Here is a 17051-nt window from a genome sequence, read left to right as displayed (position 1 = left end):
CCCGCCTGAACCGAGAGGATCTTTTTCCTCACGTCATCAGATTTTTTCCCCAACATTTTTTGGTTGGGTGTTCAACTCATTTTTGTAACTTTTTTGTAATTTTTTTTTTATCACATTATTGTCATTTTTTCGTCCATTTTTTCGTCAATTTTTAATCAATTTTTTGTCACTTTTTTTGTCACATTTTTGTAATTTTTTTGTCAATTTTTCGTCAATTTTTAATCAATTTTTAATCATTTTTTGTCACATTTTTTACATTTTTTGGTCCATTTTTTTTATCAATTTTTTGTCCATTTTTTGTGACATTTTTGTGACATTTTTGCCACTTTTTCATAAATTTTTCGTCACTTTTTTGTCAATGTTTTCTCACTTTTTTTGTCACATTTCCACATTTTCACATCTTTTTTCCAGAAGCTTTTGGACTTGGGGTAAAGCCAAACAGGAGAAAATGTGCTCGGTTCAGGTGGGAGTTAAGGGGTCAACCTTACGGATTAGGGTTCGGATTAGGATTATTTGTATTTTTAGACAAACCAACTCATAGATCTATACAAACAGCAGACCGTCCCTCCGGAGCAGACGATCTAGCGCTAACCCACCTGCTGGTAGTGACGGTAAAGTGAAGCAGGCGTCGATCATCATCTTTGTTTCGAGCTGACGTTGGCGTGATAAATGACCAGGGGCTGGACTGGGACTGAAAAACAGCCCTGGACTCTGGTCAGCCTGGCCCAAATTAGCGTAAATGTGACACTTCCACAAATACATATGCTAACCTCTTACCCCCCCCCCCCCGCCTTAACCAAGAGCATTTTCTCCAGTTCGGCTTTACCCAAATCTAAAAGCTTCTTGACTGGAGAGCAACACTGGGCCAGCGCGCAGTTTGGAAATCCTCTAGTTTCCATTGAAAGGATTTACAATGTTTGGCCTTTTTTGGGACTTTATTTGTGTCACAGTCGCGAGGGGAACTTCATTAACGGAACGCACATTTTAAGATTGTTAAGTCATTTTACAAAAGTTCCATCAATTTGTGCTCTACAAATAAGATTCACTTCCCCTGACTCCTAGCACACCATGAGAAAGTCTGTAAGTGACTAAAGCTTCATTTTAAAATATGAAACTGAAAATCTTGTCTTAAAGCCACAGTGCAGAACACTTCACCCAACAATTACAATAAAATATAACCATAGAAAAATAGCAACAAGAAACATGTCCCACAGGATTGTCCAGTATTCTAAATGACAAAATGAAAGAGAAGAAGGCTTTGAACAAAGTGGTTCGCTCAGCCAGCAGGACCATTGGCTGCACTTTGCCGTTCCTGGAGGCCACATGTAAAGCTCGACTCTTAAATCGGGCTTTACAACTTGCTTTCCCTTTAAAAAGACTATTGAAAAGACATTTTTTGATGGAAACCTAAGTTTGTTTGTGTGTATGTATATGTATATATAATATATATGTGTGTGTGTGTGTATGTGTATATTCAGCTATGTAAAACTGAGGAGTGGTTTGTATGTGTTGTTTCAGTTTAACTGTGATTGCTTGAACCGGACCTCAGGAAGAGTGGCTGTCCGTTTGGAGACGGCTAATGAGGATCCAAATAAATAAACAAATAAACAAATGATGCCTCAGGCCACTCGTTTCTGAAATGCTTCAGGGAAAAGGTATCGCTGTGTCAAATGTTCTGAGTGTTTCTTTCCACAAGCCGTGAGCACTTTAAACAAAGCATTTTAATTTTTGTGTGGACTTTTTATGTACAGTATTTTACCCTTACGTTTTTTTATGTGGCATTTGTTTGTTTTTATGTTGCAATGTTCTTTTATACATTGACTGTGCACTTTGAGCTCCTTGCACAGTTTTTCCAGTGTGGTTTTATTCTGCAGTCCATGGTACATTATAGTCCAAGCAGTTTTTTTCGGAGACTCTCCTTGGTGACAAAATGAATGTGAGTCACCAGGACTTGTGTCAGAGGCGCGTGGCACAGATGACGACTGGATCTGATCCAGAGGCCGGCGGGGCAGCTGGAGCTGGAGGGGGTTTGCTGATTTCGAGGGGTTGGCTGTTGATGTTTTCACTGGACGTACAGCAGTATCTGAAGACCAACCTGAAACACAGCGAGAAGACAAACATCGGCCATTAGGCTCCGCTTCACAAGTTACATTTGAGTTAGTGTTTATCACTGAGTGAGCAGTACAGTCAGTTCAGCTGATCCCAAAACCACTAAGTCAGATGTAAACTTGTATCACATCACTCAAATGTGGAAGACTCTCTCAATTCCAGCAGATCTATCAGGATATATACTGTAGGAGACATGCAAAATGAACTTTTTTGAGCTTTGAACCTTGTTATCACGTTTATCCTCCCTGGTGTTTCACTACATCCACGCACTTCTGAGCAACTTGACTGGCATGTCTGTACTTCCTGAATACAATTGTGTCATTGTTAAACCTTAAACCAGGGGTGTCAAACTCAAATACACAGTGGGCCAAAATGTAAAACTTGAACAAAGTCGCGGGCCACCATTGAACAAATGAACCTTTAAATATGGACCCAAACAAGATTTGCTTTAACATTGAATATGGAACAAGCAACACTTATTACTATACAATATATAACTTAATAGTCCAGATATGCAAAATCTGATTTTTTTTTTATAATACTGGCTCGAGTAGTCATTTGGTATAGCCTCACGGGCCAAATATAATTACATTGCGGGCCAAATTTGTCCCACGGGCCAGAGTTTGACGCCTATGCCTTAAACTGTCCTCCACATTTTTATTCCAACATTATCAATTCTGAGCCGTTTAGCTGTAAACCAGAGTTAATTTTGACAACATATTTTATTTTAGTTTTAGTCTTATGACTAAAATGTCATGTAATTTTAGTCAAGATTTAGTCGAAAAAATCTTTTCAATTTTAGTCTAGTTTTAGTCGACTAAATTTAAGACTAAATTAGTCGACTTAGCATTGATAATATTCATTATAATCATATTTAATCTGGTTCCTCTGCTTCATGGAGCTGCTCCACATGAACAAAGCTCAGAGCTGATCCTTTAGCAGAGGATTTACATGATCTGAGGCTCTTTCAGACGCTCAATAGAAGTTTGGATGATTTTAGTCTCTCCTTTTCATTTTTATTTAGTCTTATTTTAGTTTAGACTATAATATCTGGACATTTTAGTCATAGTTTTAGTCTCATGAGCAACTTTTAATTTAGTTTTAGTCCAATTTTAGACGTCAAAAACATCACTTTGACTAAAATTAAGACAAAAATATTTGAGTCGACGAAATTAACACTGCTGTAAACCATGATATATGTATAGGCTCTCAGTCGTACAGGAGTTGTCCATCTTTAGTGAAGGTTCTTGAGTCATCGTCTGTACTCTGTAGTATACACTACACTTCAACTCCATGTAAATCATGATGTAAATTCCTGAAAGTTATTCCCACATCAGATCTGCTCTGGCTGCATTTTATTGCTACATTTTTTTTTTTTTTACAGAGACATAATTTTAAAAACATAAAATGTAAAATATCAATGCTGAGGCACCAACATTTGATAGGACATTGTTACGAACACATCTGTACAGAAGTGGGGCAGTCTAGCTCTGTATAAAACTAAAGAGAGGATTCAACCTGTGAGGCTTGGCCATCTGTTCAACGGCATCAGGCAGCGGCTCCTGGAAAGTCTCTGGGAGGAAGGAGATCAGCAGCACACTCAGGAAAGTCAGGACGGCCACCAGCAGCCAGGGCAGTGCTGGCTTCACAGCTGCTGCACGGGAACAGAGGCGTCAGAGGAACACACCTGAGAGAACCGCTCAACAACGTCTGTTATTTTTTTATTTTTTTTAACTATTTATTTATTTTCATTTTTTTCTTCTTCTTTTACAATAAACAGAAGAAAAAAAAAACGGAAATAAAGAAGGAGAAAACAGCGGCAAAACAGATACATAAATAGTTAAATCAATAGCGTAAAATAAAAATAAATAAAATAATAAGATAATAAAAGTCTTAATTTGTGTCAGCAGTGTGGATTTTGCAACCTCCTGCATAAGCCGATATTACACACATATAAGTTTCTACACATATATATATATATATATATATACACACATTCCCACTATTTTTGTTTTGTACAACAAAACACAGGTACGGTTTGTCTGCATGTAGATTATTATTATTTTGTCAAGGTTAGTTTAGCACCCTATTCATTTAGATTAGTTTTACATGAAACTCCAGTTGATTTCATGATTTTTACTTTATTTTTATTTTACTTTATTTCTTTATTTTATATATTAATTTAGCTTAAACTACATCAATTATCTGTATTATATATAATACGAGTAAGTCTAAGTCTCAAGCATAATAATTTTTTCTTAATAATTTTTTTTTTACTTGCCAAAATGAACATTGCTAAGCATCATCAACCATGTTTAAATACTTATTGGGGGGGGAGGGGGAGATCCAATAATTGTTCACATCTTATTTTCAGTCCATATCAATACATGCTATTGCCTGCCATTCATGTCCAAAATAGTCTTTAAGGGGAGACCAGTCATTTACGAAATTGTCCAAAGTTCCATCCAGTGCAATGTCTGTTATCAACTGACCGAGAGTGTGGAGATGCGGCGACAGGGACGAGCCAATGCGACCGAACACGGCACACCACGACATGGCTGTGCTGCGGATGACTGTGGGGTAGAGCTCACCGCTGTGGATGTAAGTGATGCTCATCCCAGCCAGGACGCCCAGTTTAGCCAGCAGCACAAGGCCCAGCGTGGCCTTGGGGTGAGCTGTGGGGAAAGTGGAGATGAAGGTTACAACAGGTGTCAACGGGACCGGGTAACCTTTCAGAGTCCGTTAGCCTGAGCAGTGTATTTTTCTGATAGCCGTTACTTAGCATACCATCAAACACCGTAAATTATGAACAATCTAGATATTTTCAGCTTTGATTTTTAGGTCAAAGACTAGACATTAATGAATGAACAGACCTTTTGAGATTTTACTTTAGATACAGAAAGGTGTTTCAATGGTGAACCCTCCCAGAAACACTAAAAACAACTGATCCGAGAACGTTAATAGAGGCCATTGTGATGGAAAAAGCTTCTAAACTGTAAAACGTGTCAGTGAACTGTGACAGCAGAGGGCGCTTTAACCCTTAATAACACCCAAGCACATTTTTGTGCTTTGGGACTTTTGTTTTTTGCATAACTCCTACATTTTTAAAGCCAGTTGGGTGAAACTTCCCCAGGGGGTGTATTTTTTGGTGATCTAAAATAATTTGATGTCATTTGGATTTTTACCCCATTGTAAACACCCAAAAAAAAAATACTCACGTTAAGGAAGCTAATTTTAACATTTTTAAACTCCGTATAGTCCCTTTAAATACACATTAATATCAACTTTTTTTCTGGATACAAAGCCACATAATGCACCTTTATGCAAATATTTGAAAAGATGACAACAACAACAAAATAGTGTATGTTTCAGATCATATTTTTTGATACGTTTCTAGGGTTCTAGGGTAGCCGCATGACTGCACCGTAGACCTACAGCTTATCTTTTATGGCCATACGTTTAAGATTTGACATAATAATACATGTTTTTGATAAAGAACAAAGGATATAGGCCTTACAATCCCACAGATCAAACTGTTTATTGTCACCAAAACAACCCATTTAGCGCTCCCTTCAGAGATTGCCTTGTAATGGGATAAACTACCCATTCATGAGCCCTAATGTGACCCCACCCGCATACACGGTGAGGGTGTGAATGGACCTACCGTCTGTGGTGGTGATGGTGAAGAGCAGAGCTACGATGCCGAGAGAACCGAACAGCACGCAGGCCACTCTGCGGCGGCAGTACCTCGCGGCCACCCAGCTGAAGAAGTAGGCAGGAACATCGATCAGGGAGATGAGGAAGTGGTTCACGAACGGGCTTCCAACCAGACCCGACGTGCCGAACGACAGGCCGTAGTAGCTTGCATTACAAAACAACCTGCCACAGAACAAAAGGAGCAGTGACAAAGAAGAAGGAAAGAGATTTGAAAGGATTTGAAACCATATGCATTGGTTTGTGCCACTTTTTCCTCTCTGAAACCTCACCAGATGAGCAAGAGCATTAGAGTGACGTGCCGGATATTCCTGGTCTCCAGCAGATCCAAGAAGGTCCCCTTTGCCCCAGCGTGAGTCTCCAACTGGAAACAAGACGACACTGTTAGTCCACATCTTCTGCACAAAACGAACAGAGTGTTGCCCACTGGAGCAAGCAGGACCTGTTTGGCGCAGAAGATGGCGGCAGGAGCCTTTGCGTGGTTTGCTGAGGCGGCAGACAGGAGGATCCCTTCAGCCTTCTTTGTGCAGCCCTGTGAGAGCAACCAACGAGGGGACTCTGGAACCGCCCTAGGCCACAAAACATCCGACGGTTTAGCTTCTCAACATAAGCAACACTGACATCTTCTGCGAGTCATACACTGCAAAAAGTGGATTCTAAGCAAGTGTCTTACTTAAAATGTCTTACTTTAAGAAATAAGTTCTTATTTTTGTCCCTAAAAAGCAATAATGTTTTGCCGAGCAAAGTTTTCTTGGAAATGAAATCTCACCATTTCTTGTTCAAATATATTTGCTAAATAAACATGCTAATTTTTATTGTAACAAGAAAGAAAAACTTTTTGAATCTTCTTCAACATTAGACAAAGAATATTTTTTCTTATTTTAGGAAAAACGGAGATCTAAGATTTAAGAACTGATTCTCACAGATAGATAATACATTCCATTCTTTAAAGTGGGCGGCTCGGTGGCACAGTGGTTAGAGCCTCAGCTTCACAGCTTGAAGGTCCTGGGTTCGATTCCCACCAGGACGGGGCCTTTCTGTGTGGAGCATGTTCTCCCCATGCATAATGTTTCCCCTACCACTAAAAACATGTACAATAGGTGAATCCACCAGCCAGGTGATTCTGATTCATCATGGAGACGGGTCTCCGGGCGCGGGCAATATTTTCCTTAAATATTAGTATTTATTAAGAACATTTTGCTCAAAAATGTGAGTAATTTAGAACATTTTGCTTAAATCAAGCAACATTTAAGTAAAATATCCAACAATTTTTCACTAAATAAGAATATTTTCCTTAAATTATTCCATTTTCTGAGGACATTTTTCTTAATTCTAGCTATTTATTTGCTTAAATTTAGTGTTTCTTTATTGTTTTATGATGAGAAAAATATTCTAGAAACAAGAATTCTCAGCAAGAAAAAAAATGCCTGCCCCATTGGCAGAATTTTTTCTAGATAAAATGTCTTATTTTAAGATTTTTTTCGTTGTTTTTAGTAGGGTGCTTTTTGCAGTGTAGCTGTAAAGGAGAGTAAAAATAATAAAGGTTTATCTTATCTTAAAAAGCAAACAATTGGCCTTGGAAATATGCGCACCAATACGTCCTTCCCTTTTCTATGGGGGTTATCTTATCTCATGAATATATTTATTGATTGGACAGCAATTGGACTGGACTGGACTGCCCCTCATATAGTGCGTCCACAGCGGCGGATGCTGGAGTTGGGATTGCTGAACTTTTGGGGAAATTCGTGGTACGTCAACTAATCCGGAGTTTTCCCCAACACTGACATAGGAGCGAGGCATCCACAGATGGAAACAGTCAAGGAGGATTAGCTTCATCGTGTTGTCCCAGCACCTCTGGGACTTTCACAAAGACACGAATCAGTGTTTCTTTTACCTAAACACACAGGATTAACAGCGGCGATAAGAGACATATTTTATTTTAGTGGCTAAATCTGTGCTGGGAATGTGTTTGGGCCTTGATGATTCACAGAGCATTCCCGTCAGAGAATGCTAATGTTAGTAGCTCCAATCGATCAGGTGAAACCGATATTCCATCGGCAGAAACAGCTTTTTTTGTGACCAGAAACGACAGCTCATGAAACTCTAGGCAAACGACAAGACAGATGGTAAACGAGTCTTACCTTGGCTTACGAGCAGTGTTTGGAATAACGCCGTTTAAAAGAACGGCGTTAGGTAACGGCGTTATTTTTTCAGTAACGGAGTAATCTAATTCATTACTCTCCTCGTCGTTACAACGCCGTTATCGTTACTGGGTAAACAAAGTGGCACGTTACAATTGGGCTGAATGAAGCGCCGCGGTGTCAGCATGGGGAGAGCAGTGGAGAGGGTGGGCGGAGTCTGACGGAGCAGAACACGCACATCTGACTGTCCGTGCAGAGTACTGCATCGCGCTCTCTGCTCCATAAACTACTTGTGTCCCCGACCCGCGGCTTGTCATCCCCACAGCGCGGTGCAGCCGCAGGGGAGAATCAAGTTGGTGATCATTGATCAGTAGTGTTGGAACTTATTTTTAACCCAAAGACGCAGTGGACGCGGTGGAGACACGTCTTTCTCCCTCTCTCTCTCAGCGCCTTTCTTCTTCCTCTCTCCCCGCTCTCCGCTCCATAGAACAGTGCAAGGCCACTAACCTTCTGGGGCATGTAAACTTATATTTGCTGTCGATTGTTTCACGGAGAGACATCATGCTTGTGCGTAAAGTCTGCCCTGATCGTTGGCACGTGTTACTCTTGTTCCTCCCCATTCTCTTTGAATACGGCCATATTCCTACATTAATAAAACAGCGGCGCAAATACAATAGCCTACCACTCAGTCACAGGGGCTTCCCCCACTCACCCCCCATTCAGTTCATTCAGTTACTATGAACATCTTTGAACATCTTTGAACACCTGTCTGTTCTAACCATTTCAATTGACTTGTGAAAACAGCAACAACAAAAAAACAAAATTCTTTGACATATAGCAACACAAATAGTTACTTTCCCTGGTAACGAGTTACTTTTATTATAGAGTAATTCAGTTACTAACTCAGTTACTTTTTGGAACAAGTAGTGAGTAACTATAACTAATTACTTTTTAAAAGTAACGTTCCCAACACTGCTTACGAGTTAGCAGACTCTCCTACCTGTTTTTGTTTTTTGTTTCGGCTTGAAAGGGGGAAAAACGGGCCACATTTTCAGTAACTTACCACCAGAGGGGCAGGCAGGCGATGCAGGAAGCAGCAGTAGCAGAGGTCAGGTGTCTCCAGTTTGGCAACAGATAAGCAACGGCTGGCAACGTCATCGAGCCCAAGGCGTAGCAGAAAGGTAGACCAAAACAGGAGAAGAGCTCCCGCGGCCCTCCTGTCAACAACTCGGACCCTGTCAATAATGATTGTTAGCATACCACATCAAACAGGACTACTGCACCAGGGACATGGGATATTTGTGCTGGGAATAACAAATGTGTGACTTTAAAGTAGGCATTAAAATGCTATTTTGCAAAAAAGAAATATTATACTATATGTTGTCTCATGAACAAAAAAGCTCAAGGGCTTCAGCCTCATTTAGTCTCGCACCATATTTGAAGCTGGCTGAACCATTTGGCACATTTTTAAATTCATCCATCATTATTGTTTGTGCAAAATTATGTCTAGCAACCATTGTATTTCAGCCCGGTTGTGTTCAGTTCTTATAGTATCAATTATACAGAACGCTTTTGGCAGCACTTTTCAGGGCCCCCACCCTGCTCTGGGCCCTGGGTACACAGCACCCTTTACCCCCCCAGTCCGACGCCCCTGACTGTACCCCATATATTTCTATGGTTCTGCATTTCAAAAGTGAGGGATTCCATTTTCACTTCTTTTGAGAGCATACCTACATGACACAAATACAAATACTGACAACCTAGTCATTGTAAGTTTTACCGAGGACAAAGGCAGTGAGGTAGGCGGTGGCCTGCCCCAAGCCGACCATGAAGAAGAAGACGGTGAAAACTGGCCATGATGGAGCGAACGCCGTGACGCCGCTGAACACGCTCTGCAGCAGCAGCGCCCCGAACAGCACAGGCTTCCGTCCGAATCTGCACACAAGTCACAGTTTAGAAAAAAAAACTTGTAATGAAATTTTACCAACGTTGAATCCTGACTGTGCTTCTGTACCGGTCGGAGAGCTGGCCACACACGATGCACCCGCACAGTCCTCCCAGGAAATAGACTTGAGACGACAGAGGCTGCTTCCATTGGTCATCACACACCAGAGAGAACTGGAATAAAGTAACTTGTAACTAATAAAGTAACTTGTAATACTTCTAATGAGTCACTTTTAAAATCAAGTAATCAGAAAGTTACATTAAAGAGGGGGTATTATGCTTTTTTCAGTCCCACAGCACCAGTCTATATCACACTACAATGATGACCAAACCTTCAGTTGGTCTGTAAATGCAGTAAATCAGAATAACTGCCTTGTATAAAATTGCTCTCTCAAAATGGCTGTAGTGAATGTCTTGAAATAGGCCTCTGTCTCTTTAAGAACCTCTGAGCCTTTCCGACACGCCCCCTCCACACGCTGTCTGTGGCATCAGTGGGGAGGGGGTTCTGCTGAGGGGCAGTGGTTGGTTACTCGGCTGGTGACGAAAGCTCGGAGGCGTCTCCAGGAGGTGGGGGCGTTCCTAGGAGGACTCAGGCAAACCTATCCCTAAAATGGCCGCCATCAGAGTTTTTACAGATTACTCACAAATACGTGAATGTGCCAAGGCAACACTTCAGGTATGTTTTTAATGAGGGAATGACATAATAACATGATGTGAAGCTTGAAAAAGTCCATTTTGCATAATACCCCCCCTTTAAAAGAGTAATCGGGAATCTGTAATCAGTACTTTTTCAAGTAATCTGTGGCAACACTGTAAATAAGATACATACATATGGGCAGAGGTCATGAACCCCATTCATTGTGATAATAATGTAAGATAAGACACTCAGGGGGTGCAAATAGACAGGTAATGTGCAATCAAAGACAGGATAGTGTGCAAACAATGAAATAGTAAATAGAGGTATTTTATATACAATGAATAAAAAGCTTTATAGGGACTAGATGGAATTTAAAAATGTTAAAATTAGGTCTTTTCCACCCCCTACTTGCTCCAGCAATGTCCTAATATTATGTGTAGAATGAGCTCAGACCTGTTCACCACAACTGCCTCTAAAAAGTTGGTACTTTGGGGCCAAAATAGCAACTTTCTCCATCGTCATGCACGAGCTTAACAGACACCCCATTACGTATAAGACCTGAGGTGGCAGTGGTGAGTCAAAAAATGACAACTTCCATCTAGTCCCTTTAAGGGGCAAAAAGCAAAAATAATTAAAATCAGAACAGAATACAAAATGTACAGTATTTCTCCATCGTGAGATCATATATAGGGCTCACCTCCGTCACCACTGTGGAGGTGAAGTACTGCTGACTGAAGCTCATCCCGTCGCGACACCCCTCCAGCGGCAGGACCGTGACCTCTGACCCGGAAGCATTGCCCAGGCCTGGTCTGAGGCCGTGCAGAGAGGCGTTCAGAGTCAGGTCCAGAGCATAGCGGCTGCAAGTGCTCTGCCCCTGCTGCAGAGACAGGTGATCAGAGCTCATTGCATAGAATAACCAAGGATACAACACTGTTTTTACAGCAAAACTAAGTAACTCTTCCCCCTAGAGGCCATAAGCGCTACTGCAGATGTCGTAGCAAGTTACGATTTTTTAACTTATTAATTGTCTTGGAGAGTAAATACTACGCTGACAGGAAAGGCGAAGGGAGAGAGGGATACTGTGCATTAATTTATACTATGGAAATATTTTTTTTCACTCAAACTTGGCTGTAAATACTGTTTAAAGTGACGTTAGCCCGCAGTTAGCTTTGCCCGTTAGCATGTTAGCTTCTTCTTCGTGATTGCATTAGTGTGTATTGCTTTCTCCGGACGTTGCAAACATGGTTTTCTGTCCAGAGACACCAGGGGGCGATGAAAGACCCTCCAATCATCCCATAAACACTTGTATTACCCCCACAGGGACTACGGAAAGGATTTATTAAGGTAAACACGTTACTTAGTACTGCTTTAAAGTTATGCAAAATTTGATGTTCAAAAGCAAATTGGACACAACTGGGAAACTTTCGAGGAAAACGAGTCCAATATCAGCCAGAACTGAAGTCAAATGAGTTCACAAACGAATGCAGTGAAACTCGTTGAATATTGTCACTATTTTCCAAGAAATTGTAGAACATAAACGCAACCTATTGGCACTGATGTAACTTCACACAGTATGACCGAACTGAATCAGCTGGCATGACCTGTGGCAGCCACCATAGTTGTTTGCATTCCTGTGACAGTATTGACAGGAATTTTGATTTAAGAGTTAGGAACGAGTTTGCACCACAACTAACTTTTTTCTTTTAAGGCGAGACACTGCAGGTGAATAGGGAAAAAAATGTATATTTACAGATATCAATTTGAAACTGTTGCTGTCGATCACTGGCATAAATGTGAGAAAAAAATACATTGCAAGTTTTCTGTCATTTTATCTTTTCATATAAGAACAAGGTGTTTTATGCCTAAAAATGCCCCAAATTTCCCATCTTTTCACGAAATCTGAATAATGGATAGAGCTACATTCAAATGTATGGTTTCGTTTTATTGATGAATGAGTTACCAAGACTTTCTCAGAGGGGATTTTGGATTTCTTGTTTAGTTTTAAAATAAGCTGTTTTTTAGTGAAAAAATTTGTAAAAATGTAATTTTCGCCTTATTTTTTGACATTCAAAACTCAATAAATGGGGCTTAAGGGATTAAATAATAAAAAATCCCTCTGAAAAAATCTTCCAAGTATTGTTCAGTCCAAGGCTGGAAAATTTGAAGTCTTTAGGTCCGACTGACGTGGACATAGTGTCGCCACAATGACAGAAAAATGTGTTTTGAGAAAAAGGCCCTTGAAATTGGATTCTCCCATATAAGTCTATGGGGGAACATTGAATCAGAGCAATATTTGAACATGTTATTGTGAAGATTCTGTATATTTTCTGTTTCCGGGTGAAAGCTTATATGTTCAGAGACCAATTTGGCCCAAAACCTGAAAACTGAAAAAATGGAGTTTTGCCTGTAGTGTCTCCCCTTAAATACTTTTTGCAGTGCATTTATCGATGACACATGATTTCTTATAGAATGTGTATTGTTTATTTGGTAAAAGCTAGAATATTGAAACATGAAACAGATCGTTCACATCGAAAACTATATTTTGGCTGCATAGGGATATTTCTCATAATGTCATAATAGTGCACTTACCTGACTCCATTCCTGGCTGATATTGGCGCTCGGTGGGCTGTAGCAGTGGTGGGCTGGCGTGGAAAGCACAATAATGGACCACAAAACCGTGAACCCCGAGGGGAAAGCACTTGCGCACAGCCCGCCAAAAACTCGTCTCTGGAACGGCCCCCAAGAACCCAGAAAAGCCACTTTCTGCTCGTAATTCATGGTCCGACCACTTCTGAACGACTCCTCCGTCTGTTCTCCGATGTTGCAGCTCGCGTCGTTTTTCCAGAAAAGTAGCAAAGGGATGAACGTGTTGTCACCGTGATGCTACGTTACGATTGGCGTAAAGTTTTGTAAATGTTTAAGACGGGAACTCATGCGTCTTCTCCGTTGCGACTAAATGACAAGTATCTGAAACAAGGTCACTTTGTCGTGTCACTTGGATTTGGAAGATAACAAAGTTCTGTGATGTTCGAGGGACAGCTGGTGGTCACCCTCTGTCCAATGTTAAAAAAAAGATTATTGTTTCAAGTTTCAAGTTTCAAGTTTAATGGTTTTGTATAGCCCAATATCACAACAGAAGTCGCCTCACAGCTGCACCAAACATCAAGGCAATATAACAGAGCAATAAATATGACAATTAAAAGTTCAGGTGAATCCAGGCAAATATAATGTCCAATAGGAGGTAGCGACGAGCGGCGTGGGCGTCCCCCGTCCTAAGACTCTCCAGCACGGCAAGGAAAAACTCAAAAACCCGGCAGGAGAAAAGAGAAACCTTGGGGAGAACCACAGAATAGAAGAGATCCACTCCCATGGACGTACAGGCTATAGAGACCCAATAATCAGCTTTTGTATTCAAATCTAGGATAGTCACTTTTAACAATTAATGCATGATTTCAACATTATAAATAGTGAATGCAATTTTACGCCAAGGCGCTCGGAGGTCGTCCCTCAGAGAAATGTTGTCTAATTTAGTTGGGCTTCAGAGTGCATATGAACAGAGCACATTGTCCAGGTCGCAGAAACCAGGGTGTACAAACTTTGACTAAAGCTCAAGATGTTTTGATGCTAAATGGAAATGAAAAAGAGGGACACAAAACATGAAATAACCTCATTTAGAAAAAAAAAATCATGCCAAAGGAACAGGTCTATGTTTAATCCATGAACATTTAGTGGAGTAAATGACTGGCTTTTTTTTGTGGGATGAAACCAGGCACAACAAAACTAGACGAAAATTTTATTACACTTTCAACAAAAGCATCAGACTAAAACGAAGTTAAATGGATGAAACTTCATTTGTGTTGAAGCCGAGCGCATTTTCTCCACTTCAGCTTCACCCGAATCTACAAAACTCATCTAAATGGAGCACCTTCCTCGCGCTGTTGTCACTTTTTTTCTCCATTGTTTAATTAAATGCGTTTTTGTCACTTTTCTGTTGCTCTTTTGTGGCTTTTTTGTTTCTTTTTCTCCACATATTTTTGTCACGTTTTGGTCTCTCTTTTGTTGCGTGTTCATCCTCGTTTCTGTCTCGTTTTTGTTGCTTTTTTCACACTTTTTTCAAGAAGCGTGCTCAGTTCAGGTGGGAGTTAGGAGGTTAAACCATTGAGATCCTCTTTTGAGAAGCTCTATTTCGGAGTAAACGTAATTATACATGTACCCAAAAAAGCCCACCCACCTCTTACCTCATAAATCTACTTGTTTAATGCCCAGCCTGTGTCACATAATGCTGAGGGAGACCAATAGGAGGCGCTGTGCCAGAATATCCCTGGCTCCCATGATCATGTGCCCAAGGCCGTGGGAACCCAGGGTGCTGAGGGCGCTGCAGCACCCCCTGGTGGATAGTTTGTGAACCGCAGGCGATATTAACCCCTTAACTCCCACCTGAACCGAGCACATTTTCTCCAGCTTTACCCCAAGTCCAAAAGCTTCTGGAAAAAAGGTGTGAAAATAGCAACAAAACTGAGACGAAAACAAGGATGGAAATGTGACAAAAGTGAGAAAACATGGACGAAAAATGGAGGAAAAAATGACGAAAATGGACAAAAATTTGACAAAAAAGTGAGAAAAATTGTATGAAAAATTGAGAAAAAAATGGACGAAAAAGTGATAAGAATTTGACAAAAAAATGCGAATAATTTGACGAAAAATTGACAAAAAAGTCACAAAAATTGGACAAAAATGAGACGACTGCCCAACAAAAAAAGTGATGAAAAAAAATCTGATGTGAGGAAAAAGATCCATTCAGTTTTGTAGGTCTTTCAAATGAGGCGTCACACTGGCCTACAGGATTTGGGTAAAGCTGAACTGGAGAAAATGCTCTCGGTTCAGGCGGGAGTTAAGAGGTTAATAAATAGGATTTATGCACAGAAAAAGTATTTTGGGGGTAAAATTTTGTCCCTCAGCGCCCCCTAACTAAAACATCTTCCCACGGCTCTGCATGTGCCGCCAGGAGAGGGCGCTACAACAGCAGCATCGAGAAGCTACTGGACCCAGAGCAGTAAAGAAGAATACACATAAAACATGAGCACATGAATAAAAAAATATATTATTTAATAAAATAATAAAGAAGCAGGAAGCTTCTGCTTGAAATGTATATATATAAGACTAAATAAAAATGAAAGGGAGAGACTAAACTAATCATAACTTCTATTGAGCGTCTGAAAGAGCCTCAGGTCATGTAAATTCTCTGCCAAAGGATCAGCTCTGAGCTTTGTTCATGTGGAGCAGCTCCATGAAGCCGAGGAACAAGATTAAACATGATTATAGTGAATATTATCAATGCAAAGTCGACTAAATTCGTCTTAAAGCCACACTGCGTAGAATTTCACCCAATAAATAAAATTGAAATACAAGCATTTATTTCATGACATATATTTTCATCATTGAAAAACACCCCATAAATGCACAAACAAACATTTATGAGATTCACCCCTCCTGAGATATGACTGTAAACTTTACCGGGAGCGGGTGCGTCTCCAGCTCGTCTCCATGGAGATGTGACTAAAGGCAGTAGAATTTGAGATTTAAACAGGTTAGTCATCCAAATCCACTCTTTTATTACTCACCGCAGTAACAACATTTTCTGTGTCATTAGGAACATGTTTTGTTTTGCCGGAACAGTATAGTCCAAAATGTTACGCAGTGTGCCTTTAAATTTAGTAAAACTAGACTAAAATTGAAGACATTTTTTTGACTAAAACTAGACTCAAATCGAATTACATTTTCGTCAAAAGACTAAGACTAAAACTAAATTAAAATATGTTGTCAAAATGAGTTTTTCGCATTGTTTTCTTAAGATAAATGTATTCTTTGTTTATCCAGAGAATGATTCAAAGATTGCACCGAGTCCCCATGATGTGTGTTCTTAGTGACATGCAAACAAACAGGTCAGGCAAGCTCACACCTGTCTGCTATTGTCCTTTCTTCTGTCGCCCGGGATTTCCCATTTCCGAGCTCGCCCGCAGTGCAAGGCGTCAGCTGCGCTCTGAGGAACAAGGTCACACCATGTTACCGCCGAAACATTCCAAGCATTCGGGGAAACATGAGGAAGAGCGATTCCAGTAAAGCCGCCTGCGCATGAAGGAAAGACTGTCATCCGTGGCCTTTGCAAGTGCTAGTTTTGATGACTCAGGCTTTTGTTGTTGTTTTTTCCCATTGTAATCAATAAGGACATTTATATCATTTATATTGTTTATATCATGTACATTCTGCAAAAACGGCAAATGTAAACAACTGTATACAAGACAAACTAAACTCTCCCCTCCTCGTTATGTATTTTATTATTGTTTTTTTTGTTGTTTTTTTCCTAATTTTTGTACGTCTGTCTGTTTGTCTCTTTTACTTTTGTGTGTATGTTTTTGTATATTAGTCGCGGTATGTGGTTTGTATTTCTTTTGAAAAAAAAATTAAAAATAAAGTAATAAAAAAATAAGTTGAATAAGAAATACATA

At 40.2% G+C, this 17051-nt stretch overlaps 2 protein-coding genes across 2 annotated transcripts in view; one reads left to right on the top strand and one right to left on the bottom strand.

Moving 5' to 3' along the window:
• Positions 1-17051, top strand: part of szt2 (SZT2 subunit of KICSTOR complex) — a 210123-nt gene that overhangs the window by 155129 nt on the left and 37943 nt on the right.
• LOC306981228 (organic cation/carnitine transporter 2-like) lies at positions 1957-13323 on the bottom strand (the record flags this gene model as incomplete). Its single annotated transcript, XM_079580789.1, has 11 exons — positions 1957-2095; positions 3628-3763; positions 4602-4784; positions 5774-5988; positions 6096-6187; positions 6266-6392; positions 9028-9199; positions 9745-9899; positions 9979-10082; positions 11243-11422; positions 13135-13323. The coding sequence occupies 11 exons, from the start codon at positions 13321-13323 to the stop codon at positions 1957-1959; spliced, it is 1692 nt and encodes a 563-aa protein (XP_079436915.1).

This window comes from Gobius niger (assembly GCF_951799975.1).
Source record: "Gobius niger genome assembly, chromosome: 22".
In the NCBI taxonomy this organism is placed as follows: Eukaryota; Metazoa; Chordata; class Actinopteri; order Gobiiformes; family Gobiidae; genus Gobius; species Gobius niger.
The sequence above is the reverse complement of the archived record's forward strand: the minus strand, read 5'-3'. Positions and strand labels throughout refer to the sequence as shown.